General features: G+C 41.0%; 1 protein-coding gene and 1 long non-coding RNA gene across 2 annotated transcripts; one reads left to right on the forward strand and one right to left on the reverse strand.

The window, feature by feature from the left end:
- Positions 1-286: 286 nt before the first annotated feature.
- Positions 287-15459, reverse strand: LOC145437829 (GDP-D-glycero-alpha-D-manno-heptose dehydrogenase-like). Its single transcript, XM_080315133.1, has 6 exons — positions 15252-15459; positions 7275-7365; positions 6994-7153; positions 5880-6025; positions 805-962; positions 287-741 (listed from the first exon to the last, which is right to left on the reverse strand). The coding sequence occupies exons 1-6, from the start codon at positions 15380-15382 to the stop codon at positions 465-467; spliced, it is 963 nt and encodes a 320-aa protein (XP_080171259.1). The 5' UTR covers positions 15383-15459; the 3' UTR covers positions 287-464.
- LOC145437831 (uncharacterized) lies at positions 10930-12613 on the forward strand. The gene is made up of 2 exons (XR_013914747.1): positions 10930-11907; positions 12366-12613. It is a non-coding gene; the product is annotated as an uncharacterized LOC145437831 (long non-coding RNA).
- Positions 15460-17547: the final 2088 nt, after the last annotated feature.

The following is a 17547-nucleotide window of genomic DNA, read 5'->3' on the forward strand; positions in this document are numbered from 1 at the left end:
ACATGTAGGCGTTCTTGCAGGACATTTTTACAACTTGAAAAAGAAGGACGTATGGTAACCCAATGTAGCAGTGTTTTCCACTAACGTGTATGGCTTTGTACTGTAGTTCGTATGTTGCGATATGCATAATCGAGGTTTCCACGGGCTTCCACAGTGACAACTGGTACCAAAACGATAATTCTTGTTGTTAAATCAACTCTTAGAAGCGTGTAATTTCAGTATACCCAAAACTATTTGTCACTACTCGACCCGATCCCCCGACGCTATCGAATTCGGCACTCAGTAATGCCGATTGCAGGATCGTTATATATTTCATATCACGGAAGAGGTATATCATTTGAACATATAAACTCTATATATTTGCTGCCAGGTTCAGACCAAGAAAATGCGACAGTGATACATACGAGTCAGGTCGACAGTTTACTAATAAACGAGTCTATTCCTGTGAGAGCAAATCAGAGTTTCTATACGTTCTTGCACTTGGCGGCTTCTTCGCTGCTCAAGTTGGGAATAATTTTTAGAAGTTCACCGATACCCATCTCCATATTGATGTTTGCCTTGAAGCCTAAGGAACGAATTTTCGCGTACGACACTTCGTAATCCCGTTTGTCTAGATCGGTTCCATTTTGCGATTCACTGATCTGGCAGCCCTCCACGTTCGCCTCAATCATTTTTGCAACCTGAAGTTTGGTTAAGTTCATGGACTCGTCTCCGACATTGAAAGCTTGCCCTCCCATGGAGCTGAAAACACAAATTAATACGCTATTTGACTGCCAATATTTGCTGGTAAATTGTTCTTGTCACCCGTAATGCTGAAGAGCGAACACAAACGCTTTCGCGGCGTCCCTGACATGGAGGAAGGTTCTTCTGAAGCTTCCTTCGTACAGGTCGAAACAACGCTTCTGCACAGCTTTGTTAGTGAGGTCATTCACGAGTAGATCGAGACGGAGACGCGGAGATACCTAGAAACATAAGATTATCGCTCATGTTTTTCGTAGTGTCCCCACCCGTCCTGTAGGTCGGCAACGTTTTGTATGCAGCGTCTCAAAATATGTCACTGTTAAAATGTTATTGTATCCGGCGCGCCAAACAAATTTAGTTTTGTCATAATTATCGCATCGAGCAGGGAATCACTGAAACCGTTTTTTTTTTAATCTGGCAACGGAATTGATTACGCTATAGAGCAGTGATTCCCAAAGTGGGCGCCAGCGCCCCCCTGGTGGCGTTGGCGAGCGTCAAGGGGGCGCTGGACGTGAAATGGGCGATTGGGGGGCGCTGGCTATACAAGTGGGCGTTAGGGGGGCGCTAAGAACAAATGAGGGGTAGGCTATAGCATTGGACCTCAACTGCTTTATAATGCGGGAAATGATGATATATAAATCAGGCCAATCGCAGTAAAAGAATGATATATCGATTCAGTCAGGGCAGTTTACGGTCGATCGCGGCGTAGGTGTTTTTAATACCAATCAGTAGGCTAAAATAATGTGCCAGAAAAGTCTGTTGTTATTTGACAATGCTAAATCTGTCCGTCGATCGACAGATTCGGCAATCAGCTGTGCCAGAAAGCCCATTATTATCTGACAATGCTAATCCTGTCTGTCAATGCACATATCCGGCAGTCGGCTGAATCCCAGGAAGCGTGTTACATTTACTTTCAGCCAGGCGTGGGGACGTTTATTTCTGTCGTTGAATCAGATTGCTACTATGAGTTCCGCGAAACGGAAATGTAGACAATACAGCTCGAGCTACCTTCGGTATGGGTTTATTCCTGCGCCCGATTCAGAGCTTCAGCCTATGTGTTTGCTATGAAGTAAAGTTTTCTCGAATGAAGCTATGAAACCGTCAAGACTTTCGGAACATTTATCAAAAATCCACCCAGATAAAGCAGCCAAAGATTCATCGTTTTTTCAATCACTCTGGGACAATTTTTAAAAGTGACAAACCATCGGTGCACTGTTTTCAAGCTCTTCCCAGAAAAGTGATGATGGGTTGCTTGTATCATACAATTTATCTTTGATGATTGCAAAAAAAGGCCAACCTCACAATATCGGCGAAGAAATAATCCTACCAGGCGCCCTGGGAATTTTGAACACTGTTGTGCATCAACATGAACTCTTCTTCAGTCATCAAGTCGATTCCTCTCAGTGATAATACGGTACAGAGGCGGATTGATGAGATGGGTACCGATATAGAAGATAGGCTGTGCAGCATAATTAGGGACACTGAGTTTAGCCTCCAACTGGATGAGTCTACTTTGCCAGGAAATGAGTCGCTATTACTTGGTTACGTTCGTTTTGTGCACGATGGAAGCTTACATGAAGAGCTGGCAATGGCTTTAACTCTGGATACAGATACTCGAGGTGAGACAGTGCTTCAAGCTATCAAATCCTACTTCGATAAATTTCAAATTCCACTGACGAACATAGCATCCGCAACCGATGGTGCTCCATCCATGGTCGGTCGTTATCGTGGCTTCAACGCCTTTCTAATTGCAGCCAATCCCCGTGTACTCACACTTCACTGTGTAATTCATCGGCAGCCTTTGGTGGCAAAAAAATTAAGCGTTCGTCTCCACCACGCCATGAATACTGTTATTAAGGCAGTGAATAAAATTAAAGCGCACGCCCTGAACACGCGCTTATTCAAACAACTGTGCAATGACAATGACGAAGTATTTGAACGTTTGTTGCTGCACACCGAGGTGCGATGGCTTTCCAAGGGAAACTGCCTTGCGCGATTTTACTCGCTGTTCCAAACTGTCGTGGAATTTTTGCAGAGCTGCGACCCAGGGCTTGCGCATGACGTTCTGGTTTCAAAAAACGACATCGCTTACCTGACGGACGTATTCTCCAAATTTAATGAGTTGAATTCATCTCTTCAAGGTAATGAGATAAATCTTATCAAGGCAAAGTCGGAGCTGTCAGGGTTCAGAAATAAGCTCGTGTTGTATCAGCGAAATTTAGCACGACGTGAATTCTTCCAGTTTTCAATCCTGCAGGAGCTTGATACCAGTACCGCAGGCATACCCGACATTGACGTCTAAGTATACAGGACTCATCTTGAAAAACTGCATCAGGACATGGCAATTCGATTTACGGACATCTTCCAGTTAGAAGTTCCTGACTGGATACTAAATCCATTCACCGACATATCCGAACACGTAATTCTTGAGGAGAAGCTGATTACATTACAGAATGATTTTGAGCTCAAACCGATGTTCAATACATCATCATATCAATCGTTCTGGCTACAGAGGAAAATTAAAGAAAAATACCCTGAGATTTGGAATCGGGTGAAACTTTTCTTCATTGCCTTTCCTAGCTCATATTTGGTAGAGCGTGCTTTCAGTGCCGTGACAACGCTTCTGACTGACAAAAGGAACCGACTGGACATAGTTCGACGTGGTGATTTGAGATTGTTTTTATCCAATGTGAAACCTGATATCACGAGTTTGGTTGCAATGCACCAGGCTCATCCATCGCATTAGTTGAAATATAAACATGAACCTTTGTCTTATCTGGTCATCGCCTGGGGGGTAGGGGGGCGGTGGCACATTTTTCAGTGTCCAAGGGGGCGCTAGCTAGAAAAAGTTTGGGAGACACTGCTATAGAGGTTCTTAAAGTATGGGTCGCGAAGGGTATCAATTCGGGTCTTTACCACACTAGAGCCAACGTTTTATGCCCGTGATATTTTCTGAATTTCTTGCAATTTCTAGAAAAAGGTTCCGAGCAATTCCCTTATCATGTTGCAGACCCCTGGACTAAAGCATCTCAACGGCCTCATGCGATATTAGGATGTCGTGCACTCATAATGGGTAATACTTCTGTTTTACGTTTTGCGACAAACATGGTTATAATATATCATGTTTGTCAAATGATTTGGCTCGCCATGAAAAACCATCTCACGTACCATACATAACTGTCACGCGTGTCAGGGGTTGCCGACACCTGCTAAGTGCTATATATAGTATATAGTAGGGATGGTGTGAACGTGAGGTTCAGGTTCACGTTCTGTGTGTGAACCTCAGAAATTTAGAGGTATATATTCACAAACGAACCTCGGTAGGTTTTGCACCAGAGTTGGGTCAATTACAATAATTCAGTGTAATTACAATTACAATTACTTCCTTGCATGTTTTAATTACATTACATTTACAATTACTCAATGCTAAAAATATCAATTTACAATTACAATTGCAATTACAATTACTGTTAAACATGTAATTGATTCGGTAGAGATGTGTACTTTGACAACCGTAGCGACGTAATTAGCAACAATCTCAAGCTATTTAGTATTCATGTTTCATTCAAGTTACGTAAAATACCCTTGAATTAAAAAAAAACACGAACGTATTCGAACTATTCTCATGAGTACTGAAAACTATAAACACAGAAAAATGTTTCAAGCGACTGTTAACAACCAAAGTTTTGAGCGCCTAACAGCGAATAGGCTACAGGACAGTCAATGAAATGTCATCTAACGATTAGGCTACTCAGAGCTCAGTGAGGATAATGAAGTGTGATTGGTAAGGCGTCAGCAATAAGGAGGATACCGATAAGATGTGCAAAATTAAAATAAATGCTAAAGGAAAGAACCTCCTGATAACTACGAATTACAACATTTTGGTTCGCATTTACATTTTCACTTGCTCGGTAACTTTTAGATTGCATTTGGTGAACATAGGGTGCGAAAATTTCAGGCCCCAGTAAATTTGGCCAAGATTGGAGATAAGATTGGGATAACATCTCAACAAATGCGTGATCAAGTTTGATGAAGCATTGGTTATAAACTTGAATTTATTTTTGCAATTGTTGCAGCAAGCCTGAGTACTGGTCAGAGATTTGAAAATAAAACTCTGAACGGGGTGTAGGAAATGGTTCAGCACAGGTTTCAGAAGAATTTATTAGCTGTTCATCCATTTTTGAAATCTTAAGAATTAGTTTAGCCCACTGGCTCTCTAACTTTTTTTTAGATACGTTCCCCTTTATGACAGTCAAATATTTCGTGCCCCCCTTATCGTAATATCACACAATGAAACCAGAATGTTAGCGATCCTTACAGATAGTTTGATGGTATGGAAGGCTATGACTGCGTTGATGGTCGAAATGGAAGATACTGATTTTAATATAGCATTTGATTGTTCCAGTTGATACATTTGGTGACGTTTAAAACGTCAGCAACTGCTTGAGCATCGTGGCTTAGCTGCGGCCTGAAATGCAGGGTTAGAATTGATAATATGACGTCACGTGACGTCATAAGGTTCACGTTCGCGTTCACACAGAGCCTTTCCGAAAGGATCGCGTTCACACGAACCTGATCCTTTTAGGGTCTCGCACCATCCCTAGTATATGTAGGCCTAGTAACTGGCGAGGCTTCTATAAGATATCGAATCGCAGACGGAAACAAATAAAGTCATATGCATTATTAGCGCAAAAAGTGTTCATTCACACCCTTGAACTACCCATGATATACGGATGTGAATATACACCCGTGGTACACGAAACCAGAACCTACCTCAGACTTCACCACGGCAGAAACTAAATACAATATTTTGATCTATATGCTTGCACGAAAGGACTTAGCGAGGTATGCACCTAGGCTCGTCGAATTTACAACCTCGATATAATTGTCAGTTAGGTTCTGCTTTCGTGTACCATCTTTTGGGTGTGAATGCACACTCTTTTCGCTAAGAGTGTACAATCTGTACAGTCTTGACAATCCTGAACACGTTACAGTGAGCCTGGTCCAGCTCAGATTTATGAGACGATCACAGACTGAAATATGTTTTTCCTCCATAATACGCTTAGATCCGTGTCAAGGCGTCAGGGTTATCATTATACCACCACAATATAATGAAAGATCGAAAAATCTAGAATTACCCCAAAAACAGTGGCAAGTCTCAACCCCACTCCTCCGACTGCCAGGACAAACGCTTCTCCTTCCGCTTTGGTCCGTCCGTACAAAGTTAACGGGCTAATCGGGGTTTCTTCGGTGCAAATTCCCTGTACGGCACCATAGCATGATCCTAAGGAAAATTTGATGACGCATTAGCTCAGTGGTTCCCAACCTGGAGATCGCCCTCACAATCCATGGGTTAGGGTTAGTGGTGTGAGCGTGTGGGGGTGAAAGCATCTGAAGGGGGGTGCGACCAATACACAAGGCTGGATAATATAGGCATTTTGAAAACTGCTCAGAATTGCTTTGCGGGTCGGATGAAATCGTTCGGAGGGCTGTATGTTTGACACCTTTGGTGTAGGTAGACTATGCTATAAAGAATATGTAAGTTAAATCCGGAAACACATGTTACTCCCGAAACGCCCTACACCAGAATGACGCACTGTCGAAATTATTACCAACGGAGGTGAGGCAAAGATAGATACCTAGCGGATACATAAAATATCACAGTCGTTATGGTCATTGCGCCACAAGAAACGTAGTGCGAGGAAATCTGCATCAAGCAATATGCCATGGGTTTGCAACCCGTTTAACATCGTGGCCTCTTTGAAATTTTCAATAATCAATGACACTTTCATTTTCCCAACCAAATAAAGAAATGTTATTAAAAAATTTAAATTGAAAAAAAAAAGAAAAATAGTTTATACGGTAACCGGTAGTTAGAATAATAACACGATATGAACACAACCTACAATTAATATCATGATTATTACGTGCTCAGTTGATGGTATGGCTGACCTTGTTTTCGCTCTGAATAGTCCTAATTACGGGTGTGGTGGAGGAGAGAAGAAAGAATGTAAACTCAATATCAAGAAGTAACTTTACTGCTTTACTAATATTGTTATTTAATCCCAATTTATTTTTTGTTATGGTGTAGTAAACTTGGAGATGACATTTTTTTGAAATATGTTCATGCACCCCTGATAAATCCCCACCACCCCCAGTTTTGGAACCCTTGATTTAAACCTTTCTACAAATGTATTTTTTTTAATCGAATCCGAAGTCAAACGCGGTGAATGTAGGAGAGGATAGTAAGACCTGTTGACGCGTAGATCAATCGTTGCCCTGCCTTCAAATTCTTCGTTACGTTTTCTGTACCCTGAACGTTTATGGAAACAGCCATCTCTGGTTCACTTGCGCACGCAGGATAGCCAACAAGTGCCGCTAAATGAACCACGGCATCTGCATCCGCCATCACCTAAAGTCAAAAACATTTAACGTCCGCTTGGCAGATTTCAATCGCCATAACATTTTCATGCCAATATATGCCTGAAAACTGATCAAGATTCCGGCATTGATACAAGGTTAAAGTCACATACTTTCTTCACGTGTTCTTCATCGAGAATGTTACCTTTGACAACGGTGAGGTTCGGATGAGACGCAATGTGGAGAAGGGGCGAAGCTCCCCATCTGAAACCAAATGTAGATCGATCACAGTTTTTGTCATTACCGAAATATGATCAATTTGGTTCGTAAATGCATATGCAAACCTTCGATAGTACAACCGCTCGCCTTTACGCACGTGGACAGCAGTGTTGGGATGACTCGAGTCATGACTTGACTCGAGTCAGACTCGAGTCACCTTTTTCGCATGACTTGACTTGACTCGAGTCACTTTGCAAAAATGACTTGACTTGACTTGACTCGACGCTTCAGAAATGCAGATTGACTCGTGACTCGAAGCAAAATTTACGAGTCAATTTCAAGTCATCAAGTAATCGATGTCGACTAAATCGCCGTATCTTGTATAAGTTTGGATTTTTATCCGATCACTCAATGTTTGTGCCTTTTACCGAGCCTCCATTGTTCATCACTAATGAATTGAACGTTAACGCAGTGATCGGAGCTTATAGCTTACGTTGTCGTAAACTTGCTCACCTCAACCAACCCTCTTGTGTGCTGTAAATCGAACGGATATCGTCCATACGTTTGTAATGGTATGCCATAAATATATATGCTATTGCTCCATATCATTTTTTGAACTTCCTGATGTTTCATATGTTATCCTATAGTTTGGCCGATAATTATAGATCAGCGGTGGGCAGAGCGGCTTCACGTGTGAGTCGCATATCAAAAATCGTTGCCTTAAAAGAGTCACAACCCAAAAATTGATATATACTAATTTATTCCGTCACAAGGAAATGTAGCGTATCGAATGAAGTATATTATTGAGTGGTATAATACGATGCGTCTCCGCCTTGGCGGAAGGTGTTTGAAATCGGGCTGATGAGACGTCTAACAGTGCGGAGCTCGGTTATCATAATACTTCGTAAATATGTCTTTATTGGGTAACTCGTGGTAAATAGGGTTTTGGTGTTTGGTTTCGTAATGCCGTTTCAATTCTAGTTATGTTGTTGTTGTTTTTATTAACTCATATAATTGGCGCTTGCAACTCGTGGTTATTTGCGCCCACACAGTAAATTTCATAATCGCATAATGGCATGTCTTCATGAACTTCAGGCTTTTTTCGGCTCATTTGCTGCCTTCTTTCACGAGTTCGGCTTTCTCTTCGCCTGGGCTTCTCAATGCGCTGTACTACAGCAGGATCGGCGATGAGGAGCCCAGATAATCCTCCGACACATAGAAACATGGCAGAGCCGAGACTCGAACGATCAACCATCGATGTCGTGACTACAGTGTTTAACCAACTGCGCCACTTGCTTCCCCAATTGTAGCTGTGTGATTATTGGGCGAATATTGACGGAAAAGGCACACTGGCTTACGTTCATTATCACCAAATGCACATTGCACACTCGTTGAACAGCCGCAATCAAAGGCTCAAATGCGGCTCGCGAGTCGCAGTTTCCCACCCCTGTTATAGAATGAGGCTATACCGCTATACTTGCGTAGTTTGACAGCTCTACGTATGCATGAGCGATAAGCGCCTTCTTGCGTGTACAGTACACTGTATATTGTACAATCAACTCTTGATTCGTTCTTCAATTCAGATTAAATGGGGACTCCATCTGTATTTAAAACAGTTAGCATGATGCAATGACTTTGAATCATGTCTCGTACTTTGAAAATTCAACTTGACTCGAATAGTGACTTAACTCGTGACTTGACTTGACTTGACTCGACTTGACTCGAGTCATCTCAAAAATCGGGTGACTTGACTTGACTCGAGTCACCTTTGAAAATCGAGTGACTTGACTTGACTCGAGTCAAAATCTGCAATGACTCGAGATGACTCGTGACTCGAAGGTAGTGACTTGATCCCAACACTGGTGGACAGATGTTTTTTGCTCAACGAGTTTGAGATAATCAAAGTAAAATCATACATAAATAAATAGACTTGAGAATGCTGAATTCAGCATGACTTAAATCTGAGCGATTTACTGAACATGTAAAACTAGTTACGGCCTATAGTTAACAGTGTTGGGATCAAGTCACTACCTTCGAGTCACGAGTCATCTCGAGTCATTACAGATTTTGACTCGAGTCAAGTCAAGTTAATCGATTTTCAAAGGTGACTCGAGTCAAGTCAAGTCACTCGTTTTTTGGAGGTGACTCGAGTCAAGTCAAGTCAAGTCACGAGTCAAGTCACAATTCAAGTCAAATTGAATTTTTGAAGTACGAGTGATGGTTCAAAGTCAGTATATTTTGCTAGCTGTGTGAAAGACAGATTACTTGATCATTTATCTTGAATGAAATAACGAATATCTAGTTAAATATACATGCGAAAAGATCCCTCACGCAAAGTACACGTATAACTGCTAATAAAATACGCAAGTACCTGTACAGCTATACATTATTCAGTCAGTTATCATCAGCCAGAATATATAGGACCTAATGCGAAGCTTCGAGCAGTTGAAACAAATTGATATGATACAATAGCCTACACTACCTGTCTACACATCCCTGAGAATATAAACGCACAAACTATATTCGTCCGATTTAAATCATACAAGAGGATTGGTGAATGTCAGCACTGCGCAACATAAGCATTGAACCGTCTAAGAAACAGAGACACATTGCTATTTAGATTAATGTTCTACTACTACTTCGACAACGTAAGCTGTGATCGTCTAGTTTGCGGTCAATTTATTTGTGACGTAACAATGGATGATCCGTGTAACGAGAAGCAGTGAATGACTGGTTGTTCTCACAGCGTATTTCGAACAATCTGAACATACACAAGATACAGTGATTTAATCGACAGCGTTTATTTGATGACTTGAAATTGACTCGTAAATTTTACTCCGAGTCACGAGTCAATCCACATTTTTGAAGCTCCGAGTCAAGTCAAGTCAAGCCATTTTTCCAAAGTGACTCGAGTCAAGTCACGTCATACGAAAAAGTTGACTCGAGTCTGACTCGACTCAAGTCATGACTCGAGTTATCCCAACGCCGATAGTTAGTTAGTTATACGGAAAGGAATCAACCACTGAAGGGGCTATGCTACCTCTGAAAATGAAAAAAAAAATCAAATTGCTTTTTTTTTAAAATTTGTTCTGTTCTACTCGACTTCATTTTCCGTTTACCCAAATCTTTTGACTGGATGATCATAAGTCTGTTAAATTCAATTTTTTTTTAGCCTATTCAAACCCCATCACACACTCACCAGATCATGAACTCAACCAACAACCACCGACAATATCCTTACTTCAAGGTTTCTAATTGACCCTGGTGTTGCTCTGGGGTGAGCAAACTTTTGAGCTCGCGGGCCGCAATAAACATCTGAATACATTCGCGGGCCACACTATATAAAATTGGGATTATAAACCAAAATGCAATATTCGTGTTTGATTATAGTGAGGACCTGGAGATAATATATATGCTTATTTAAAACAAATCAAACATTGCGTTGATGATATCGTACACGAGTCAGAAAAAGTTGCGAGATTTCATAGGCTGGTCGACCTCAATGACCAATTTGTCAAAATATAGAGATGAAAGTCGGTTGTCCCAATTCCTAGAACAGGATTGAAATTTAAATCCGTGACCAACGATCTGTTCATAGATTCGCTACACTGTAAAAAATCTGGTAGATTTACTGGGAAATCTCTGTAAATTTTACCACGAATTACCGGTCGCAGCCAATTACTGTCCGTAGCTTGTCATTTTACATTTTGATATGTAATATTACCTTAATATAGCTGTAAAGTAAGTTACCAGAATTTCTTCGCAAAATTACTGACAGTTACTCGTTACTGCAGTTTACCGGGCTATTGGCAAAATTGATTAGCTTCAAAATCGCTGCAGCCAATGTATACGTAGAACTGAATGTTACTGATATATCATTCTAGAGGTGATTTGACCTGATTGAACCTCGTTTGCGAGACTGGGGTCTGTCATACCGAAATTGTTGGCCCTAGTATCAATTTAAGCTTAGTACGGCACAAGAAATAACTGACAATCGTAGCTAATGTGGTACACCGTAGCCATATTATATTATAAGGCAATGGCTGTACGGCCAGTCTCGCTGGTTACATTCGTTGTCACGGATAAGGCTGATAAGTTAGAAAATTAGTTCAGGATGTATAATATTGCTCGGGGAAACTAGAAATATCAGCACCGCATGCTCAGGCGACCTGTAATAGGTTACATTAGGTGACTGCTTTTTCTGAGATTCTTAGTAAACAACCAACGCACGACTGTGACATCACAAGCAGCGTCTGGTTAGGTAAGTACAGTAAGTAGTGAACAACACATGGAATATATATCAATTTATACGAAATTAGATGAAAAAAGGGACTATATGCAATGATAAATGTTTCTGTATGGAAAAAACGACCCAGATCAAACATTATAACGTGGCCAGTAAATATTATTGGTGTCATGTGTCAGCGGATGAATACCATTTATTTCGAAATCGTTCGAGTGTCGTCTGGCCAGTGGCCATTAGTGAGATTTGAGCAAAGGGTGGAGCGAAGCTTGTTGTGCTTGAAGAAAGTGGACACGATCGTTAAAGATTTCTAGGAATGCTGAATGGAATACGCATCTTAAAAGGTAATACAGTACTACATAGTATTTGTAACCGTGAATATCTGACTCTGCACACCAGCCCTCGATGACTTAGATTTCATGATTGATATATTTCATTCGCCGCATTCTCTGTTCTATTTTGGGATATTTGTCGACTTATATAGTGACCACATACTCCGCTGCGGAGGAGTTGAAACTGTTGGCTTGGTAATGTCATTTTCGGGCCATAGCATAGATATGTTTTCATCCACTGCTGGATTTGTTTGCCACTCATGCCACCTTAAATTAGGAACCTTTTGCTTCAATACAGAGATAAAGTCATGTAAAAGGCGGAGCCGTCATCACACAATGTGCCAGTACCGGTACTTCAAAACATGTTATATTTTTGTTAGCCTATTTGTCTTAGTCTTTATAATGTCATGTCCACTGTCCAGGTTAGGAACTTTGCTTTATATAGCGACTTACGCATGAATTCTTTTTAGTGGAACTGCAAGATACTACTTACACAGAAGGAATGAGAACGAGAAAAGGAAACAATTGGAAGTTTGGCCGGTGGTGGAATTAATTCGCGTTTTCTTGAGACCACTCGTGTTACTGCATGTCTCCTAAAGAAGAATTAGACCTCCAGCAGCAATATTTTTCCATCGATAACCACTTCATCGTGATATCATGAATGAATATACAGTTTGTTCCAATGTCGTTTTGGGGATGTGAAGAAAATGTTGCGATATTTTTTGTGTTGTTGTTGCTTTGCGATAGGTATGGATGTACGTGAATTTACAAGCTGGTATGTAATCCTGATTTACAGTGACAGCATGTAGGTAGGTAGGCGGTAAAATGACAGTCTCGATCGCAAATGTACAGGAGAACATGTAGATTAGATATACCGGAGGTGACTGTAACATTACAGTCTGGCGTGTAAAGTGAGATTACCGGACGAGTGTAAGTTAAATTTACATTGACTAACGGTAATGTTAGATTACCACGAAATGTCTGGCTACCGTGCTTCCAAACATTTCGCGGTAAATCGAGGTTTTTATTTTTTACAGTGTAGTTCCACTTTTGCTTCAGTTCCAGGACACACAATGCTGTCAGCATCATAACCATAGCTTCAAAAACGCTTCTACTACTTGTAGATAAAATATATATACCGTAATTCTACGCATACAGAGAACGAAACTACCTAAGACACGCGTGAATCATTTTTCATAAGCGTATCACTAAAATAATTAAAACTGGAGTGGCCAATCTGAAATCTCACTCGGGATCCGAATTATGTCAATATCGTTTAGGATTTCTTTGATGTTCAGCAGTTGGGACCTTTCAAACTGCGTGAGTCTTGAGATGGTCGCGCCAGAAATTAAACATAAAAAATAATATAGTGAGTATTTACCTTAGAACAGGGGTTCTCAAACGTTTTACGACACGCCCCCCTTGTGATGGTGAAATGTTTCGCACCCCCCTTATCGTCATATCACAAAACGCAACCAGGATGCTAGCAAACCTAACGGATAGTTCGATGGCATGGATAGTTACGACTGTGGATGAGAGATTTTGAGCTATAAAATTCAGACTAAATACAGAGCAATAATTAGAAATCGAGTGTAAATCGCGCAGGGCGCGAAAATTATTTCAGTTGAGCTCACGTTGACGCCCCCCATCAGATGCTTTCACACCCCAAAGGGGGGCGCGCCCCCACTTTGAGAACCACTGCCTTAGAATTTTCATGGTGAAATATACCAAGAAAAAGTCTAATCAAGTCCCTGCATTAATTTTATATTTAGTACGCATTTTATCAATATTTTTAATAAGTTTTCTCAGACTCTCGCGGCCGCACAGAACGGTGTTGTGGGCCGCATGCGGCCCGCGGGCCGTAGTTTGCCCACCCCTGCTGTAGCTTGCCTTGCGTAACAAACAAAACAGGCATGATGGAAGGCAAGCTAGCCAATATTTAGTTGGATTTTCTGTGCTGAGAGACAGGTTATCTTGACTGGTTTGGGACGATATCTGCATTCTGGTACTCAAGATTGTGTATTATTTTGACATGGGTAGGAAGAAGGAGAGTGTGAATGCCTATGGCCGTAAAAAAGGAAATATCACTGGAAGAAAGCTATAGTGATACGACAGGAAAGATGCCAAAGGAGGTCGAGGTAACCCCGGTTGAAAAATGAGTGGTAGCATTGCGTATACATTACGCTTAATTATCGCGGAATGAAAGGAACGTGGGGATGAATATTGAAAATTAATCGGAGTAGCTTATACTCGGGCGTTTGTTCCAAATCTGATCGCACTAAAATACTTTCCAATTCAAACTCATCATTACTAAACACCCACAAAATCAAATCCTCAAGAAAAGAGGCTCCTAAAATCTAAATGTTGATGTAGAGTCAGCCAAGATCGATTGAAATTGCGATAAGATTGATTGAGGTCGCGAACAACGCCACGCCCGAAATACGGTATTTCATACCTTACTACATACGTCAGCTTTTTGAAATCGGTGACTTTTGGTTGGCGAAAGCTCATTAAAAGGCTAAACCTGCCCCCAGGCATTATGCGAATAACGCATCACAATGACAAGCGAAGTGTATTTATCTTGGTAACTTGCGCGCTATTCGTAAAACACCGTACCAGTGATTATTAACATTTGATAACCTGACGAATCCGTACGCTAATATGCAAGGCATCGTGAACCCCCCCAAAAATCGACTACTACATTAGAGAAATACATATCTGTAGCTTACTAGTGCACAATACGTAGGCCTACTGTGCATCAAAAGACTGTTAAAAGAACAAACCCATTAAACATGATTTTTACATGCAACGAAAACATGATTATGCATATTTATTGAAAATCAGTGTGGTTTCTCTGTTCCCTTTCTGATACCATTTCAGAAACGCTAGGTTTTGCCGAAGAAATATATCAATTGCCTGGAAATGAGAAAGTGATATTGGAGATAGAATCGGCATTTCGGAAGGACGGAGTTTCGATTTCGAACCCAAACCTACCCAGTGTACCCCACTGAACATATGACGCGCCATCACAACAATCACATTTCGGCAACTGATTGCGCCTAATCGCCTGTAGAAAAAGAGGCAAAGACCGCATCATATATGTAGGGGTAGTGTGTGCGTCTTGTTCCGGAGACCCGGAGACTGGCTTAGTGAACCCCGGTTAAGAACGAATGCACTATACACTCTACAAACCATGGCACCTGTCGGCTATTTAACTATGGCTCAACTGAGTCGTTTCAAGATATGGACATAATTTGCTTCGTGACGATGCAGCTGGGAGACAAGCTAATGAATACACGAGTGTCAATGATTTCAAGTCTTGTCTCAGCGAATACGTTCCAAGAGAAACATCTCACCTGAAACAATCGTAGATTGTGACGTGATAACCGTCTTCTAGTAGTAACGGAGCGATGGCCGATCCCAAGTATCCGGCACCACCAGTTATCAGTACATTCCTTACGCCACTGTCATCCCTTTTCGCTTCCATCGAATTTTAGTTAAGCAAATGATTCCGTATAATATTCTATTGAACGCAGACTGTTAGTTGGGATCGTAACGAACGCCTTATAAACACTATTTGACATTCACGTACACCATTCTAGAATATTGTGAACAGAAGCCAGTCCACGTCATTATATGTGAACTTGGATGCCTCTTTTCTCTTCCTTATTATCGCATTACAGCACGCAAGTTTCGACTGGAAGTAATCGTTTACATCCCACGGCTTTGAGCGAGAGCGTCAAAGTCGCTACCCCGAGGCAATTTTACTGTCATGGCCAACTTTGACGGATTAATGCAATCTTGAAAATCAAGTTTGCATCACGTGGTCACTTCATGTAAATAATGGTTAGTTTTGCTCCAATTCGAGCATAATTTTCACAGCGACGGTAAAAATCAAATGACTAATGTCATATACGTTCCATATCAGTGGTTTTCAACCAAAGTGTTATTTGAAATGATCAAGGGTTTCGCAAGATGTTGCGACATTGCAAGATTATGACATCCTGAACCTGCAATGCGTGGAATTAATATATTAGAAATCCGGTGACCTTGCTGTTCGTGATTGGAAACCATGTCTGTGCAACACCACTGTCTTGCAGAGATGAGCGGATTTGAAATTTCTATGTCCTAATCCAATCCAAATCCGACCCTTCAAATCCAAATCCGAATCCTAATCCATAACTTTTACATATCCAAGTCCATGTCCAATCCTAATCCGATTCCAACTGGAAATTTCGAAAAAAATACCAATTTATGCAATGGAGAGACTCGAAAATTTTCTTTCATAACCAACAATTCACTTGATTCAAGATAACTTAGTGACCTTAAGTACATTTATAACTGATCTGAATAAAGTTTGTCGCCATTCGCCACACAACATTTCAATCTCCCAAAAAATAGGTCAATCCAATCCAAATCCGACAAAATTTCACGAATCCTGTTTTTTCAAAACCTAATCCTAATCCATGCTCATCTCTGCTGTCTTGTGCAAAATTCAATAAAGAATATTGGTGTCAATATATGGAATAGTTTATTACAGTATGATATAAGTAAGTTGCCTTCATTCATGTGAGTTCAAAAAATCTGTTTGACCTCTCCGTCCTCAAGCTACTGCTAAATTGAATTTGCAAATGACTTCATTTCAGTTATTGAAGTTCTAATTATTTTCCAGGATGCTGTTTTGTTAATTTTTGTATGGTCTTCCAACGTTGGTATTTTTTTATGCTAAAGCTTTGAGGGTAACGACTTCTGTAGTAAGATGCTCCTGAACTGCCTTGTGTTCGTTATTGATCTCCACGGTTGGCCCCTCTCTCTCATGATCCGAAATCATTGATAGAAAGTTACGAATGCATTCCATATGATAGGTGCATGATACAGTAAATCAGTATACAGTAAATCAGCTCTGAAGTAACGCTCCGGCGTTGACCTTTTTTTTAATCGACCACCTGATAATGCAGAAGAAGAATAACTGTATTTTGGGCACTGAGCGAGAAAGTTTACCTTTTTTATTTTTAGTCAACCGACCACGAAATGGGAAAAATTTGCTACGTAAAGCTACAGATGAGATCAACCGTATCACACGATTTTCCAGGGTTCGAATTCTGCACAAAATTGTTGTGCATGCATCCCCCCATACCAGAGATTAGCAATGAGCATGGATTAGAATTAGGATTTGAAAAAAAAAACGGATTGTGAAATTTTGTCCGAATAGGATTGGATTAGGAATGGAGATTTATTCCTGGACGGTTAGGATTATTGATGGGATTTACCGATTTACTGGCATATTGATATCGTGTGGCGAATGGCGACAAACTTTATTCAGATCAGTTATTAATGTACTTATGGTACACTACACTATGCTACACTCGATGCCAATGAACATGAGAGGAAGTGGCGTATAGCAGCCACTTGGCGGTTCTGGCTCTGCGCCAGGGGCGGCAGGCTCCAAGGGGGCGGCAAAAGGAGGCTGCAATGTGTGAGAGAGAGACAGAGAGAGAAAGATGATATTCTTTTTCGCCTGCACCATCGAGATAGTTTGACGACGGAGATGCGATACGGACTTTATAGTAAGGTCATCTAGTCTGCACCCCCGTTCTTTTCTCCTCCATGCTATCCTTGATTGCTGAGCGCCTGGCGGGATAACCGCGGATA

Source organism: Botryllus schlosseri, chromosome 4 (genome assembly GCF_051294905.1).
Source record: "Botryllus schlosseri isolate E-star chromosome 4, Bs_hap1, whole genome shotgun sequence".
NCBI classification, from domain to species: Eukaryota; Metazoa; Chordata; class Ascidiacea; order Stolidobranchia; family Styelidae; genus Botryllus; species Botryllus schlosseri.

Bases quoted from the DNA above. Each gene is read 5' to 3' on its own strand.
- LOC145437829 (XM_080315133.1), bottom strand. From the start codon at position 15,382: ATGGAAGCGAAAAGGGATGACAGTGGCGTAAGGAATGTACTGATAACT. The intron at 7,154-7,274 runs GTATGTGACTTT...TTTTGACTTTAG, and splicing joins ATGAAGAACACGTGAAGAAA to GTGATGGCGGATGCAGATGC. The intron at 742-804 runs GTGACAAGAACA...TTGTGTTTTCAG, and splicing joins TTCGCTCTTCAGCATTACGG to CTCCATGGGAGGGCAAGCTT.